Genomic DNA, 17179 nt, shown 5'->3' with positions numbered 1-17179 from the left:
GCTTAAAGGAAACCCAATTCAAAACAGTTACAGGCATTTTTGGTGGCATGAGAGATCATGACCCAATCTTCAGTGCCTCAGTGCTCATTTTATTAGATTAAAATATGCATTCCTGAACTGAAAGTTCTCCCCTATATTTTCCTCTCATACAATCTTAAATGCACTGCAACAGATTGTATCATTGATTTTTGAGGTGAACTTGCCAGACTTTGCTCATCTTTCTTTTTTTATTATTCGTTCATGGGATGTGGGCTTTGCTGGCTGACCCAGCATTTATTGCCCATCCCTAGTTTATTAATATCATAATTAACATAAATACAAATTTAAAAATAGCAGAATTGTTTGCAGTAAATATCGCCTTCATGTATTTTTCATATGGAAATAAATGTTTCCCCATGCAATATTGGAGAGTAATAGCAATTCCTTCTCTTTGGGAAATATGCAAGGCTGATTACGAATTTAGAAATATGCAAAATTAATGAAGACACAATGAACTCAAGTTAAGAGAGCATATTATGTTGAAACTGACAGTCTTCAGCTAAATGCAAGTGATCTTCACATGGTGTTTTATCATTGAGAATGTGAGAACAGTACTGTTTGAATTATCATTTATAGATCTGTTACTTACCTTTAGCACAACCAGAAGGCCGTTAAAGCGGTCAACTTCTTGACCAAGTACAGTGGTTAACGAATTCAAACGTCCTTTCTTATCTCTAACAAACAGGGCTTCGATTGCAACATCAAGGTCAAGATTTTCTGAAACAATATTTGAAAAGAAAATTGAGAAAATTCTGTCCACAGTCTCCAGGAGTGATTTTGTATTTTGTTATCCAGGCAGAGTTGATGGACCGCCTGTTATAAAAGCAGGCTGGTTTTCATTCCACTGACTTCTGCGGAATGTAGATCGAGGTTCTACAAAGGGCGGGCAATCTTCTCCATCAGGTTACCAAGCAGGTGGTCAAGGTGAAAATGAACCCCTTTGTGTCCCTAACTTATTAGGGAAACTCGAAATGAGTTAGTAAAGATTTTCTTTGCATGGCATGTCTAGCCAAATTGTATATACGATTTTCCTAGTATTTGCAAATAAAGTAATACTACATGCCACCAAATACAGTAAGCAGGGAAATTTTACTCCCTTTATGTTAAAATGTAACTTACATTTCTAAAGATAAAGCATTTTGTAGTTATCTGTTCAATTAATTTGCTTACTGAAAATATTGTATCCATGGGGGATGATTTTGCGAACCCATTCTTCCAGCAGGGGAACCTTACTCAAAGGTCGTAGATAAAGGTAAAACATGGGGGCTTGAAATATCAGGATGAGACAACTTGAAGCCCATTCCTTCATGTTTAAATTTTTATGAACACATATCAGGCCATCAGAGAGGAACCCTTGAAAGGCAGATGGCGGGGAGTGGAGGATTTACTAATTTTCATTCAAACATTGACACCCATGGTCATCATTACTGCCTCCACGACCCCTTTGATTCTTCACCCTCTTTCCCATCAGCTTCCCGTTGGGTTCATGGATTCACTCTTTAGATAAAGCACATTACCAAGTAATTTGTTTACACACTTTGTGAGGTGAACTTTGTGAACTTCCTGACTCAGCAGGCCCGTCTCCTTTAAAAGGACACCCGCCCACCATATTTTCATTCAGCATAGGTGGGGAGGGATAGATGTGGGGCTGCCACCTCCAGATGCAGGCCTGAAGTGATGAAGGAGTCAGGAAGATGGCTAGGTTGGCAGGCTGGAATATTACCTCTGCTTTCAACTGGGACATCAGCCCAGTTTAATGATGAAAGTCAGACCCTCAAACCCTCAGTCCTCATGCTCCACCCACCCCACATGCCTGCTCCATGCTTCCCATGCCTCTAAGCCACCTCCATACCCACATGCTACCTCCATGCCCCCCAAAATCCCTGCTCATCCCATGTATCCTCCACAACCACTCATCCATAATCCATTACGGGCAGACCTTGGGATATATTTGAAACGGACATTTAAAAACTTTTAACAATCTAATAGAGCTGTCATATTCACATCTCATTCATAAAACACATTCAAAAACTTTAAATACCTTCAAGTGATCAATCTGTTATAAAAACAAACACCTATCCAGTTTTCATGTCAAAGACAGGTAATCTTTTCATAAACTCTTAAAATTGTCATCAAAATGTGAACACAGATATAAGTGGTTTTGGAGCTTTTGAAAAATAGCCAAGCATTCATAATAGTCCCAGATATCAAAACAAATCCTGGGAAATGTCAATAATGAAGTCCATTGAAACTGAAACACTGAATGGCCTTTTTAAAGCTGAAGATGGTGTCTCTTTTCTATTTCAAAGCAGATTGCTTGTCAATCGATGGAGTGTAGCAGGTATTTGTTTTTTTTTAACATTCAACAGAAGGACTATATGTTTCAAAGCTGAAGATTGTTGGACATTTAAATCTCTTTTTCAAAACATGACAGGAGATTTCCCCTGCATGTTTTTTCACAGTTTTGAATGCATTATGGAAATTTCTCCATTGGAAATGAACTGCAATACATGTCAACATTTACACATTGGTGGTCAATATAATGGTCAACTTACCTTTGCAGGCAGAGCCCTGTAACCAATCCTTGTAGTAAAAACACATCCTACTTACAATACAGCATCTAACTATTGAAAATTAAAGAACAATTTTTTTTATATTTCAAAGCTTGTCAATGAAAGAATTTCAGGAGCAGGTGACTCATTCTTTTTAGATGCCACCTTGGGAATGAGGTTCCCCTGTGGTCTGGTAGAAATGTAATTCCTCTGAAGTGCCGTGAATCACATCGCTACCAAAATGAGCCTGACTCCATAAGAACAGCTAGAGATCTCAAATGCCCATCTCTGCATGGAGTAAGCATGGGAGGGATTACTGAGCATGGGCACCCTTATCCCAGAGCCATAAAAATCTCACACAATGGGAATGGGGCTGGGAATCCTGGAATTTTTAAATCTCTCCCCATCCCTGTTCCAACATAGAAGTTGGCATGAAAATCTGGATCCTGGTTGCTTTCCTGGCCTGACAAGCAGCCAGCTTGTGAATCTGGCTGGTTGTTGGGCAATAAACCTGTTGAATAAATTTAAAACATGTTCTACCATTACTTCTGTCAGGATGCGCAGGAAACCATTCCTTTTGGGTTACCCGCCTGAAAATTCTTCCACCACCAGCGGTCTCTTCTGGGACCTGAGTAAATAAATGTCTGTTCAATGTTATACGTAATTGTGTATTAGACATTATAAATTGTTGGATTAAAAGAGATAACTGCAGACAAGTTATCAAATTTGCACAACACCTGTGGAAGGTGGGGTATCAGAGACAACAACTCTGTCCCAAATTATTCATGGGGGCAGTTCAGAACTTTCTGATCTGCCACAGACTGGTCTGTCCTTGCTAGTGAGTAGAAACTTATATTTAATCTCACACCAAAATAATAGTACAGGGGAATTACTCTCCTTTTTTTGGATTGTATTCAGGAATTCCGTTTTTGCAGACATCTAGGGTTTTCAGTTTTCCCAGACTGTTCTGAAGTCTACAAATTGATGACTGATCTCCTGGACATGGTTGCAAGTAAGATAAGGAACCGGCGAAAAAAATCTCTCAACCAATTCATTGATGCATTCACTGTTGGTCATGTGAGTGTGACCAATGGCAACACTGCCCCAATATCAGTTCTGCCTGACATTACCATAGCAACCAAGCCTATATTTGGCTCATGAGCATGAGCAGCTCTTTGGAATAATACAGTCCTCAATGAAAAATCTCAAAGGCTTTTTAAAACATAAAATTCAATTGCTCCTGTTTTCAGACATGGTTGTTTATGATTTATGATTGGCCTGCACCAGGTCCCCTTGAGGCTGTCAGCACTCAAATTTTGTGCTATTTCCTCATTTCAGTGATTTCAGCATGCAATCCAGCGCAGGACCCACTTCTGGCTGGCTGCATGCTAATCAGCGGGCCCAGCTGCTTGCATGGTTAGCATGTGTTTCAACTAACCTGTACATCTTAAAGACAGCTTGCCACTCTTAAAGGAGAGCTGCACAAATTACACAGAAGCTGTTGTTGACTGTGTAGAAATTGGCTAGAAGGCAAAGCAAACCAAACAGAGCAATAGTGAAGAGATAGGGGTCCTGGGCTTTACAATATAGTTCTATGGATTTTTGTTATGTACTGTATGCCTTGTTTAGCTTGCCACACTTTGCAAGCCAGTGCATTATGGGATCGCAGAATCCCATAGTTAGTTCGGTTGCTGAAATAAAATAAAATGGAAGTTACAATGTTCAATCACCTCTGCACCTACGTGTGTATTGCCTAGTTTTTGAAAAGTTGTCAGCAGTACCAGTATTAACATGTAACAAATTGGCGATGAGGACAATGGACTTTTGCAGTAATGCCACTTGAACAGCGAAACTAAAGTGAAAGAGCTTGTAAAAAGAAATTACCAGTAAAAAATAAAGTGCACCCGACAATACTCCCAAAGCACAAGGTTCAAAAACAAGGCCCTGCAGAGATATAAGAAAAAAAAGAATCACCCAGAAAAGAGTTGCTGCAGTTCTAAAAGTTTTGAAGGTTTTAAAAGCAAAAAAGAATCCACAATTACCCGGATCCTCTCCAGCTCGAAAAGCATGGGAAAATTACTGACAGAGGACCTGCTGGCTGCAGATGGCCCCTAAAGTTAAAAAAAAAGCAACACTTGCAGAATAAGAACAAAACAAAAATAATTACCTTGAGGTCAAAGAGGTTCTGACAGTGATTCTTCAAAAGTTTAGGAAAAGAACGTCCACGTTTGCTTGGGGCTTGCCAAAATCAGAAAAGCACGGGAAAACTCAAAGACAGAAAGCTGACAGCTGCAGAGGAGCCTGAAGTAAAAGAGTTACAACTCTTAAAGTGGCAACACTTTTAAGGCAGAAAATGACTACACTTTCTGGACCTATGGGATATTTTGATGGGACTGTTGAATAGTGGAGCTCCTAAACTGAACGCTTTGAGTTTTTTGTCCTTGCAAATGGTGTTGAAAATTATAGAAAAGTGGAAAATTTCTTAAGTATAATGGGAGCTAAAGCCTTTCACTTATAAAGAAGCTTGGTGCAGCCTGACAAACCTGGCGCAAAATCATATGAGGGCAATTTTCCCCAAAGCCACTTGTCATAGCAGAAAGATTTAGGTTTCACAAAAGAAACAAAGAAGAGGGGCGAACAATTGCACAGTATGTTGAAGTATTTAAAAAGCTCACTGAACATTGTGAATTCAATGAAGTGCTGAATGATACCCTCTGTGACAGGTTGGTCTGTGGCCTTCATAGTGAGGCTAACCTCACTTTTCAGAAGGCTATAGAGATTGTAGTTTCCATGGAGCTGGCTGCAAAAGAAGCACAGCAGCTGAGTGCATCAACTCAAGTGCATAACGTGACAGCTGAGTGTACACACAAGATAGCAAGCAGCCAAGAATGTTACCATTGTGGAAAGCCTAGTCAATGTTGGTGCAGAGACCTTGAATGCTGTCAGTGTGGCAATAAGGGACGCATTGAGAGTGCCTGTAAAAACAAAAAAGTAGCAGCGAATCACAAAAGCAAACCAGGAGAAAAGAAATCTGCAGTCTGGCATAATAAGAGAAAATTCTGCATGTCATACAGCATGACCAAGAGAGACATTGAGTGTGAAGAAGAAATGCCCCTCCACATCTTGTTAGTGGCAGGTGGTTCACAGGGCTGCTGGAGGGCCAACCACTATGTATGGAACTGGATACATGGGTAGCAGTTTCTCTGGTCCCAGGTGCTGTGTATAAGGAGAAACTTAAACATCTTCCCCTGATGCCTGCAAAAATCATTCTGAAAATATCTACAGGGGAATCTGAACCTATGATGGACAGAACGAAAGTTAAAGTGGAACTAAATGGACAGACTGCTAAGCTACCACTGTTTGTGGTGAAAGGTAACTACACAGCTTTAGTTGAACGGTCATGACTTGAGAAGATCTGCTTAAACTAGGCAGAAGTACATAGCATTGCAAAAGAAGAAACTGGTCTGATGCTTTTATAAAAAAGCATGCTGTTGTTTTCAAGGGAGATTTGGGAAGTATGAAGGGAATTACTATAAAATTGAATATCAAAGCTGACTCTCAGCCAAAATTTCAGAAGGCCAGAACTGTGCTTTAGGCCATATGACCAAATTTTGAAGTTGACCTGGAGCGTCTGGTCAAGATAGGAGTCTTGGTACCTGTCTCCCATAACGAATAGGCAACACCTATTCGTTTCAGTGCTCAAGAAAGATGGCTCCATATGCATCTGTGGAGATTTCAAGGTTACTGTTAACCCTGTGTTGCATGCTGAAAAATATCCACTTCCCCATATTGAGGACCTTTTTGCTGGCCTGAAATTCAGTGAACTAGATCTATACCAGGCCTACTTACAAATACATGTTGATGAGAAGTCACAAGGATATCTTCCCATCACAATACAAAAAGGACTGTACTGATATTGCCCCTTGCCTCTTGGAATAACACCAGCTCCAGCCTTCCTTCAGAGGGCCATGGACCAGATCCTGAGTGGCTTGCCTGGAGTTCATTGCTACCTTGACAACACCTTGATAATGGACAAGACTGATGAAAATCATCTCAAAAACTTGGATGCCACCCTACAAAGGCGAGAGTGGTATGGCCTATGGGTTCGCAAAGACAAATGTGAGTTTTTTCAGCCCTCTGTGGAATATTTGCGGCATGTCATTGATGCTGCTGGGCTTCACAAAGCACCTTCCAAGGTCAAGGCTATTATGGATGCTCCGGCTCCTCAGAATATCAGCCAGCTTCGCTCATTCTTAAGGTTGATGAATTATTATGGGATATTTATTTCACAGCTGGCAACCCTGCTGAAGGCCCTGCATGAGCTTCTGTGTCAGGACAAAGCCTGAAAATGGACAGAAATCTGTGATGCTGCGTTCAAGAAGGCTAAAGCAGCGCTGACAGATTCTGAGGTACTGATGCACTTTGACCCCTCCTTACGTCTACAGCTTGCATGTGATGCATCGCCTTATGGAGTTGGGGCCATTGTTTCACACACAATGTCATCAGGTGTGGAGAGGCCAATAGCATTCTATTCACAGACTTTAAGCAGAGCAGAGAGGCAATACGCTCAAATCAAATGCGAAGCACTGGGAGTCATTTTCAGAATCCAGAAATTTCACCAGTACCTGTTTGGATGGAAGTTCACACTGCTGACTGCTCACCGACCATTCACCTCAAAATTTGGTCCACGCTCAAGCATCCCTTCTTTAGCTACAAGCAAGATGCAGCATTGGTCATTGATGTTGAGTGTTCACACGTATGACATCAAATATCAAAAATCTACTTTGCATGGCAATGCTGATGGTCTTTCAAGGCTGCCCCTATCAGTTGGCCATGTGGACACTGCTCAGAAAGACATCTTCTACTTTGCACACATGGAGAACACACCCATTACTTCAGTCCAAATCAAGAAGGCCACTCGAATGGACCCAACACTGTCCAAAGTCACAGACCTTGTGATGCATGGCAACTCTTCCCCGAACTTCCAAGTCTCTCTAGACCTTCACCGTTACATTTCCAGGAGGATGGAGTTATCAGTCACTTCAGGATGCTTACTTTGGGGCATGTGAGTTATTATTCCATCAACATTGAGGAAACCAGTGTTGGACCACCTACATTCTGGACACTGTGGGATAGTTCGCATGAAAGAGATTGCAAGAAGCTACTTTTGGTGGCCTGGTCTGGATGAAGACATTGAAGACAAGGCATGATCTTGTTCTTCATGTCAGAGTGACCAGAAACATGCCTCATTTGGTACCCTTCCATCCATAGGATTGGCCAGAAAACCCGTGGCAGCGTATCCATGTTGATTTTGCTGGTCTACTTGAAGGAACAATGCTCATGGTGATTGTGGATGTTCATTCCAAGTGGCCAGAAGTTTCAGTGATATCCTCTACTACAGCTAAGAGTACAAATCAAATGCTAAGAGAAATGTTCAGTTGTTATGGGTTACCAGAATAACTCGTGACCGACAACGAACCTCAGTTCATCTTGCAGGAGTTTGAGAATTTTTTAAGAAGTAACAGAATTCATCACATCACCTCAGCACCATACCACCCATCCACCAATGGATTAGCTTGGAGATTTGTTCAAACCATGAAACACACTTTAAGATTGGAACAAGGACATTCCTTCATTCAAAACGTCTGGACGCATTTCTGCTGACATACAGAAACACGCCACATGCTACAACTAAAGCATCTCCAGCATTCCCACTAATGGGACTACAACTGCTCACTTGCTTTGATCTGCTGAAACCAACAAAAACACAACAAGTTGTGCAAGATCACGATCAAGTGAAGAGGAGAGCAAAAAAATCAAAGCCAAGAATTTTCTGTTCTGGATGAGAAGCTCCAGCTTGTAATTTTGCTACTGAAGCTAAATGAGTTCCTGCTACTGTGATTGCTCAGACAGGACCTGTTTCATACACAGTCCAAACTGCGAATGATCTTACCTGGCGGAGACATGTTGATCAACTGTTGCCAAGTCAAGCACCATCTAAGGATATACCTTTATGAAAGAGCCTGATCTCACCACTTCTAGTGAGCCATCTCCAAGTCAAGGAATGCCGACTCCAGTGTCGCCTTCTCAGTCTATCTTGACTACATTAAACACAACCCACACCGAGGATGGAATCGTCCCAGATTTGCAATAAGTGCGGTAGCCGGTGGGAAAAATGACGTTTTACCTGCTGGCTGCAATGACGGCTTTTCATGTCCCAAACCTGCCGCATTAATCACACATTCCTGGGATACACGCCATTTTGATGGCAGGTGGGCTCCAAAATGCCTGCCATGCTGTCACCTCACCGCTTCATCACACCAGGCACCACACTTAAAGTACAGCTGCACTCGGTTCTTCCAGCCCAGGACTGCAGCAAAGAAGAGGGAGGTGGCATAGTGGTATTGTCACTGGCTAATATTCCAGAAATCCAGGGTAATGCTCTGGGGACCTGGGTTTGAATCCCAATGCATCAGATGGTGAAATTTGAATTCAATTAAAAAAAATTGAAGTTAAAAGTCAGATGATGACAATGAATCCATTGTTGTAAAATCCCATCTGGCTTACTAATGTCCTTTAGGGAAGGAAATCTGCTGTCCTTACCTGGTCTGGCCTACATGTGACTCCAGACCCACAGCAATGTGGTTGACTCTTAAATGAACACTCTTTGAACAAGGGCACAGTGACACCTCCATCCTATGAATGAATAAAACAAAATGACATGGCACCGAAAGGCAAGAAGACTGCAGCCCTTAAGTGCCTATTGAGGACCTCAATCACCAATCTGATTGAACCAACATTCCCAATAAGGGGGGAGGAATACGTTATGCACCATGCGTCTTGTTTAACTTGCTGTACTATGCAAGCCAGAGCATTATGTGATTGCAGACTCCCACTTGTTAGTTTGGTTGCTGAAGTAAAATAAAACAGAAGCTGAAGTGTTCAATTAGCTCCATGCCTACGTGTGTACTAATTAACCTTTGAAAGATTATCGGCAGTACCAGTATTGAAACGTAACGGTTTTCATACAAGAATCCAGCAATGGGCTGGATTCCATGGAGAGAGCAGACATCCCACACCAGGGCCGAAAGTCAGAGGCAACCCTGTTTTGGCAGGCAGTGGGACCCAGGGCAGCATTCTGCTGGCAATGGTCAATTATGTGGTTGCCGCTGGTACTGCCCAAGATTTGCTGGCACAATCAGAGGGCCAGCAGCTTGGCAGCCTCAGCAGCATCACTGTTACTGGTGGCCATTGGTAAGGCTTCAGCTGTTGGGGGAGGGCACCTCAATGGCCGAGCACCATCAAAGACAGGTAAGTAGAGTTGTTCAGTTGCATGAGACACCACCCCCATCACCATTATCATTGTATAAAAGGTCATACATTCAACTTGCAGATCCGCGTGTTCAGCTGAGAGTGATTAGGAGAAGGGCAAGACCTTGTCTTGAGCAGTCCAAATTGACAGAACATACATCAAATCAGCCCAAGTGGTTGGTGTTATAATCTAGTTTCTTTCCCCTGAAACAGTGAAAGGACAGAGATAAAATTCCAACTCAGGATGGTGTCTGAACTGGTGGTGGTATTCCCAAATGTTTGTTGCCCTTGTTCTTTTAAGTTGTAGAGGTTGCAGGTTCGGAAAGTGCTGACAAAGCAGTCTTGGCAAATTGCTGCTGCGCATCTTATGTATGGTACATATTGTTGCCACTGTGCACTGGTGGTGGAAGGAGTGCATGTTTAAGGTGGTGGATGGGGTGCCTATTATCCTGGATGGTATCAAGCTTCTTAAATGCTGTTGAAGCTGCACTCATCCAGGCAAAATAAGAGTATTCCATCACACTCCTGATTTGTGCCTTGTAGATGGTGCACAGGCTTTGGGGAGTCAGGAAGTGAGTTACTTGCCTAGGCTCTGACCTACTCTTGTAGCCACAGTATTTATTTGGCTGGTCCAATTAAATTTTTGTTGAATAGTAACCCACATGAAGATGATAGGGGCAGAGGGTGGGACTCAGCAATGGTAATACTGTTGAACATCAAGGAAAGACTCTCTCCTCCATCCCCACGCCCTTTCCGATCCCCTTTTTTTCCAATAATTTATATAGATTTTTCTTTTCCTTTATTTTTAAATGTATTTCCATCCATTGTTTTATCTCTACCTTTTAGCATATTTCAATCCCTTGCCCCCACCCCACCCCCACTAGGGCTATCTGTACTTTGCTCGTCCTGCTTTCTACCCTTAATGTCACCTATTAGCACATTTCTTGGCTAATTTCACCACCGGCAACATCTCTTTGTCCTTTTGTCTATGACATCTTTTGGCAATCTCCACTTATTACTGGCCCTCTATCCAGCTCTACCTGTCCCACCCCCCCCCCGCCCACTTAAACAAGCTTATATTTCACCTCTGTTCTATTTTTTCTTAGTTTTGTTGAAGAGTCATTTGGACTTGAAACGTTAACTATATTCCTCTCTGCAGATGCTGTCAGACCTGCTGAGTTTTTCCAGGTATTTTTATTTTTGTTTTTGTTAAGGAAGGATGGTTAGTTCTCTCTTTTGGAATTGGTCATCCCCTGACACTTCTGTGGTGCGAATGTTACAAGCCACTTATTAGCCCAAACCCGATTGTTGTCCAGGTCTTGCTGTGGGGATATCTTAAAGAAGGAAAGAGGTGTAGTGAGGATAAGTAGTTTAGGGAGGGGATTCCAGAACTTAAGGCCTTGGCAGCTGAAGGAGCAGAAGCCAATGGTGGAATGATTACTGTCGGGAACATAAGAGATCAGAATTAGAGGAGTGCAGATATCTTAGAATGTTTCGGGCTAGGAGACTTTACACAAATCAGGATTGGCAAGCAATTGAGGAATTTGAAAACAAGGATGAAAATTTTAAATTTGAAGCGTATCTCAATCAGGAGCCAATGCAGGTCAGCGAGCACATGGGTGATGGGTGAACGGGACTTGATGCAAATTAGGACAGGGACAGCAGAGTTTTGGATGACCTCAAGTTTATGGAGGGTGGATGATGGAGGGCTGGCTGGGTGTATATCAACATAGTCAAGACCAGAGATTAAAAGAAACATGGATGAGTGTTTCAGCAGCTGATGAGCTGAGGCAGGCATGGAGTCAGACAATGAAAAGGAGGTGTAAATAGGCGATCTTAGTGATGGCACGGATATATGGTCAGAAGCTCATCTCAGGATCAAAAATGCCATCAAGCCTCAGACAGTTACAAGGGAGAGGCATGGAATCAATGGCTAAGGAACAGAATTAGTGACAAGGACCAATACCAAAGACTTTGTTTGTTCCAATACTTAGTTGGAGGAAATTTCTCCTCATCCAGCACTAAATGCCAAACAAGCAGTCAGACAATTGAGAGATAGCAAAGGGTTCAAGAAAGGTGTTGGTCAATTAGAGCTGAGTGTCATCAGTGTACATGTGGAAAGTGACGCTGTGCTTTCAGATGTGGCCATCAGAGGGCACCATGTAGATTAGAAATAGGAGGGAGCCAAAGTGTGAGTGGCTTTTGCTTATAATTTAAAGCATGCAACCAATTGCAGAGATATTTTACCCAGAAGGATTTCATGGGCTAGCAATCAATGATAATGTAGAACAAACATTAGATACCACCAGTCAGTTTTAAATGTAATATATTCTTTCAGCTAGATGAAAAGATCTTACTCAAGATTAATTTTTTGAACAGAAATTACACTTAAAATCAACCTTCATTACACTTAGGCCAGAATTTTGTGGTAGTTGGGTTGGCACTGTGGGTAGGCCCAGGAGGGGCCGGGAAATGGCCCACCACCCGTAATCGGCCCCCGACCGCGATTTCACACTGGCTGGCCAATTAACAGCCAGCCAGCGTGAAAGGCCTGCTGAAAAACTCAGTGCTGCTGGGGCTTGGGTGGGAGGAGGGCAGGCAATGACGTCAGTGCGGGTGTGGGGGCACGCAAGAAACCTCTCTGAAGGCAGAGAGAAGAATTTAGGACCATCAATTAAAGGCTTTAAAACGCGGGAAAAAATGTCCACACATCGGACTCACTCACCTAAACATACAGATTGTAAAAATTCTGCCCAAACGTTTTTTTTTCAAAATTAATTTTGGAAACTTCATCCTGCTCTTGGATGAAGGTTCCTCAAAAATCTATAGGCCGCCTGGCTGATTCACCAGCCTGCCAGCCGTAATGTTGGACAGGCAGTGAGAAATCCAGTTTAATTAATACATTAATGTTTTGAATAGGCTTCTTATTTGTTGGCGGGCATGCTGTTGACTCTTGCGTGCGCCCACCAACTGAATTATAGCGCACGTGCATGATGACATCAGGTGAGCATCCCAACGTCATCGCATGCAATTTTACACCCGATCTGATTGAGCTCATGCCCGCCCACAGGATGTAAAATTCTGCCCTTAAAATCATTAAGCCACAGGAGCAGACAGCCATTTGAAAACTAATCCATAACTTTCAATCTATGAATTTTGAGTATGCAATTATAAAAAAAACTATGTGCCTTAATCAAAATTGCTACAATTTTAGTCATTAAATGAGCTATTACCCCTTAGCAAGAGAAATAATACTTCAGTTAATTTGGCACAAAAAACCTATTTAGCTCCCAATATGCTGTAACATTTTTCGATTAAGTTCATTGGGAAAGTCAGGCTTGCTGAGGATATGATTACACCCCAGGCTATAATCATGACGGAAAACAATTTGGGAGATATTTTGATGAGTTTGTATAGCTGGCAAGGAGCCTCGCCCACTGCTATGGATAACGGGAAAATATGAAGTTAATGGAAAATAAAATTTGGGAGTGATGTAATACGGGGTGCCCGAGTCACTGTCACCCATACACTATTCCACAGTTAGAAATATACCCAATGTGTTATCCATGTTGCGTCATGCAAAACTCATAACATAACTTGAGAGTGAAGTTACTAAGCTGATTGAGCACCTAATTTGGCAGGTGATGTGAGGCCACCCAAATGACATTGTCTTATAATGCTTTTGCTTTTTAGCAGTTGCAGTTTAACTATAACCAGTGCGAAGCAAATTACAGGAAGTATCCAGCAGTCAAACCTTTCAAACGTACTTTTTAATCTATTAACTGTTGATTAAGAGCAAACTGGTTTTTTTTGCTTTGCGCTAATGTGAAACAATTAACAACTATAGGAACACTGCTAAAAGAACAGTGCATATGTGTAAGCACGTATGAACATCTGAGCAGACTGCTGCTTCTTGGGGCAGTGGTGGACATGGAACAATATAACACAGCAGTGTTACCTCTGCATCACACCAATTAATGGAAAATCTCAAACAATGCATTCAGTATAATAATGCCATAAAGGTGAAAAAGTGTGGCTGGAATTTTACAACCTCGGTATGGTGGGGAGGGGGGCCACAAAATGTGGCGATCCATTCTAAACTCCACTGACTTCAGCAGGAACGTGAAATCCCTCTGCTGTAACATTCTGCCGTGTGTGTGTATATATTATAATGTCCAAGGCACTTCACAGAATAGTTATCAAACAGAATTATAAATAGAGATTATGCAAACTAAGCTAATATTCCCTGGAATTTAGAAGGTTAAAGGGTAATTTAATCAACACTTCCAAGCTATTAAGGGGAACAGATAGGACAGACAGACATAAAATTACTTCTGCTGATTTGAGAGTTTAGGAGTAAGGGACAGAGTGTAAAATTTAGAACTGGACCTTTTAGGAGTGAAATTAGGGAACACAGAATGGCAGAAGTTTGGAATTCTCTTGACACTAGATCAGTTGTTAGTTTTAAATCTGAGATTGCTCATTTTATGTTCAGCAAAGGGATTAATTAAGGGGTATGGGACCACACTGGATTTATGGGGTTAGATCAAAGATCAATCATGATTTTATTGAATGGCAGACCAGGGTCAAGGGGCTAAATAGCCCACTTCCATTACTATCTTCCTGTAGTTTGACATTGAGCCACATAAAGAGATATTAGGGCAGGATTTGGTCAAAGTAGTAGGTCTTAAGGAGGATCTTAAAAGAGGAGAGAGAGATAGAGAGGCAGAGAGAGTTAGGAAGGGATTTCCAGAGCTTAGCATCGAGGTAGCCGAAGGCATGGCCATCAATGTTGAAGCAAAAAAAACAATTGGGGTTGTGCAAAAGGTCAGAATTTGAGGAACACATATCTCTGAGGGTTGTAGGACTGGAGGAGATTACAGAGACATGGAGGAGTGAGGCAGTCAAGTGATTTGAAACATGAATTAGCAACTAAATGAATGCAAAAATCCCTTTTCACAATTCAACACTGTTTTAAAGTAACATTAGAGAATTCTATAAAAACAAAAAAACTGCGGATGCTGGAAATCCAAAACAAAAACAAAAACAGAATTACCTGGAAAAACTCAGCAGATCTGGCAGCATCGGCGGAGAAGAAAAGAGTTGACGTTTCGAGTCCTCATGACCCTTCGACAGAACTTGAGTTCGAGTCCAAGAAAGAGTTGAAATATAAGCTGGTTTTGCTTATATTTCAACTCTTTCTTGGACTCGAACTCAAGTTCTGTCGAAGGGTCATGAGGACTCGAAACGTCAACTCTTTTCTTCTCCGCCGATGCTGCCAGACCTGCTGAGTTTTTCCAGGTAATTCTGTTTTTATTAGAGAATTCTAATTGGCCCAGAGGATAGAAAAAAAATATAGAAATTACTGTTTACCATGTAGCATGTCTTCCACGTGTTTATAGGATTAGAGAGAATACTGCGGTGCAAGTTTTTTTTTCCATATCCACCAAAATATGCTTTGCAAAAGTATTTTGTTTTTTTCTAAAGACAAGTACTTAATAGGTTTCGTCATGAATGTTTTTGAAGTGATTCTGAATGAAAAATCAACAAGTTATTTCTAAAACACGAACACATTGTTAAGTCCATTCAAAACTACCTTTCAGTCAGGGAGTTAGCTAACAATTTTAGAGAAAAAAGTTATTTTCCATGGGAGATACACCAGTCTCTGAACAAATATTTATGTATTTACCTGGAATTTTTGATAGAATGGAATCTGCTAGTTCTTGAACAATTTCATCACTGCTTTTGCCAGCTCCATGTGCCATAATATTGGGCTGCACTTCAAGAACTGTCATTATTATGTTGTTGGTTTCCTTCCGCTGTAATAAGGGAAGTGATGAATGGACACATTGTACATGATTTCAGAATGCTTACATTCAGAAAAGAGGTTTATTTCCAGAATAAAGCTCAATAGGACACTTATCAATTGCCATGTTGGTCATAGGAAGTTCAAAATGTAATTTATTGCAGTTTATTGTATCATAAATTTGAAGGCAGCCAGCATGAACTACTCAAAATTACATAATCAGAAATTTTACCACCAAAGGAGGTTATTTAGCCTCCTATCCCAGTGCTACCTCCACTATCTATTCCAATCCTAATTTTCAATTGTTTATTTAATTCCTTCTTGAAATATATTGTTGGTTTAGCTTCAAAAGCTACTTATAGGAATACATTCCATACTTGAATAAGCCGTTGACTGAAGTGACTTTTCTAACACTCTTCTCCTTTTATGCTTTTAATACTACTCCTAATTTATACATCTAATTTGCTGATTTGCTGTCAGGTTAAGATCATCCTTCACTTATTATCTTTGCAAATTCTTTTGAAACTTTGAACATTTCAATCAAATTTCTATAACCTTTTCTAATGAATATTTTTTTCAAGACTTGCATCATATGAGGTCCTCTCATCCCTCATGCCATCTTAGTAAATCTATGCTGCAATTTTTCCAAATTCTTTTTCCTGAATGGGATGCCCAAAATTGTACACAACACTTAAAACTGCAGGCCAACTAACCTAGTACAGATTCAACATAACTTTCTTGCTTTTTAATTGTCTCCCTATGTATAAAAGACAGGATAGTGTATTTATGGCATACTGCGACTCCAACCGATTTTCAGAGATCTGTATAACCAAACCCCAAAAACAAAGTTACAGTTTAGGTTACATTTCCATTCTGTTCTTTTTGCCATAATGTACATGCCTTTATCAAGATAACAGCAAAGGCAAGTTTGAATCAAATGAGTCTTATTTCAATTTCAACTGCCAATGATTTCACACTTACACTGATAATGGTTTTGTTAATTTTGGCCACAGCTCATCTCTAATCCTTCTACCAATTTCTTTAAAACTATGCCCCTTGGTTAGTGACCCCTCTGCTGATGGAAATAAGCCCTTTCTGTCCACTCTATCTGGACCTCTCATAATTTTATGCACAATTAAACCTCCCCTCAGCCTTCTGTTTCAAAGGAAACAACCCCAGCCTGTTCAACCTTTCCTTATAGCTAAAATTCTCCATTCCTAGCAACATCCCCACAAATTTCCTCCATACCCTCTTTAGCATGACGTAGTATAAGGCAACAGAAGGTAGATGAGCGGAGTGGAATTTCATTCAGTTTACTATATTCTACTGCACTGGAAAGGCATCTCCGCTCAACAGTTTTCTCATTCCATACAATTGAGATCATAAAATTCCTGTGTAAGGAATTATGTAGGTGCACCCATTCCTTAATGGCTTTCTTCAGCTGCAAACTACACTTAATCTACAGAGGCAT

At 41.1% G+C, this 17179-nt stretch overlaps 1 protein-coding gene across 1 annotated transcript in view; it reads right to left on the bottom strand.

Moving 5' to 3' along the window:
* Nucleotides 1-17179, bottom strand: part of dnah6 (dynein, axonemal, heavy chain 6) — a 425407-nt gene that overhangs the window by 45789 nt on the left and 362439 nt on the right. Inside the window, exons 71-72 of the mRNA XM_041185312.1 lie at nucleotides 15592-15721; nucleotides 629-756 (exon numbers count right to left, since the gene is read on the bottom strand). Coding sequence (XP_041041246.1) covers nucleotides 629-756; nucleotides 15592-15721 — 258 coding nt within the window. The remainder of the gene's footprint in view (nucleotides 1-628; nucleotides 757-15591; nucleotides 15722-17179) is intronic.

This window comes from Carcharodon carcharias, chromosome 4 (genome assembly GCF_017639515.1).
Source record: "Carcharodon carcharias isolate sCarCar2 chromosome 4, sCarCar2.pri, whole genome shotgun sequence".
Lineage (NCBI taxonomy): Eukaryota > Metazoa > Chordata > Chondrichthyes > Lamniformes > Lamnidae > Carcharodon > Carcharodon carcharias.
Note: the sequence above shows the minus strand (reverse complement) of the source record. Positions and strands in the feature narration are given on the sequence as shown.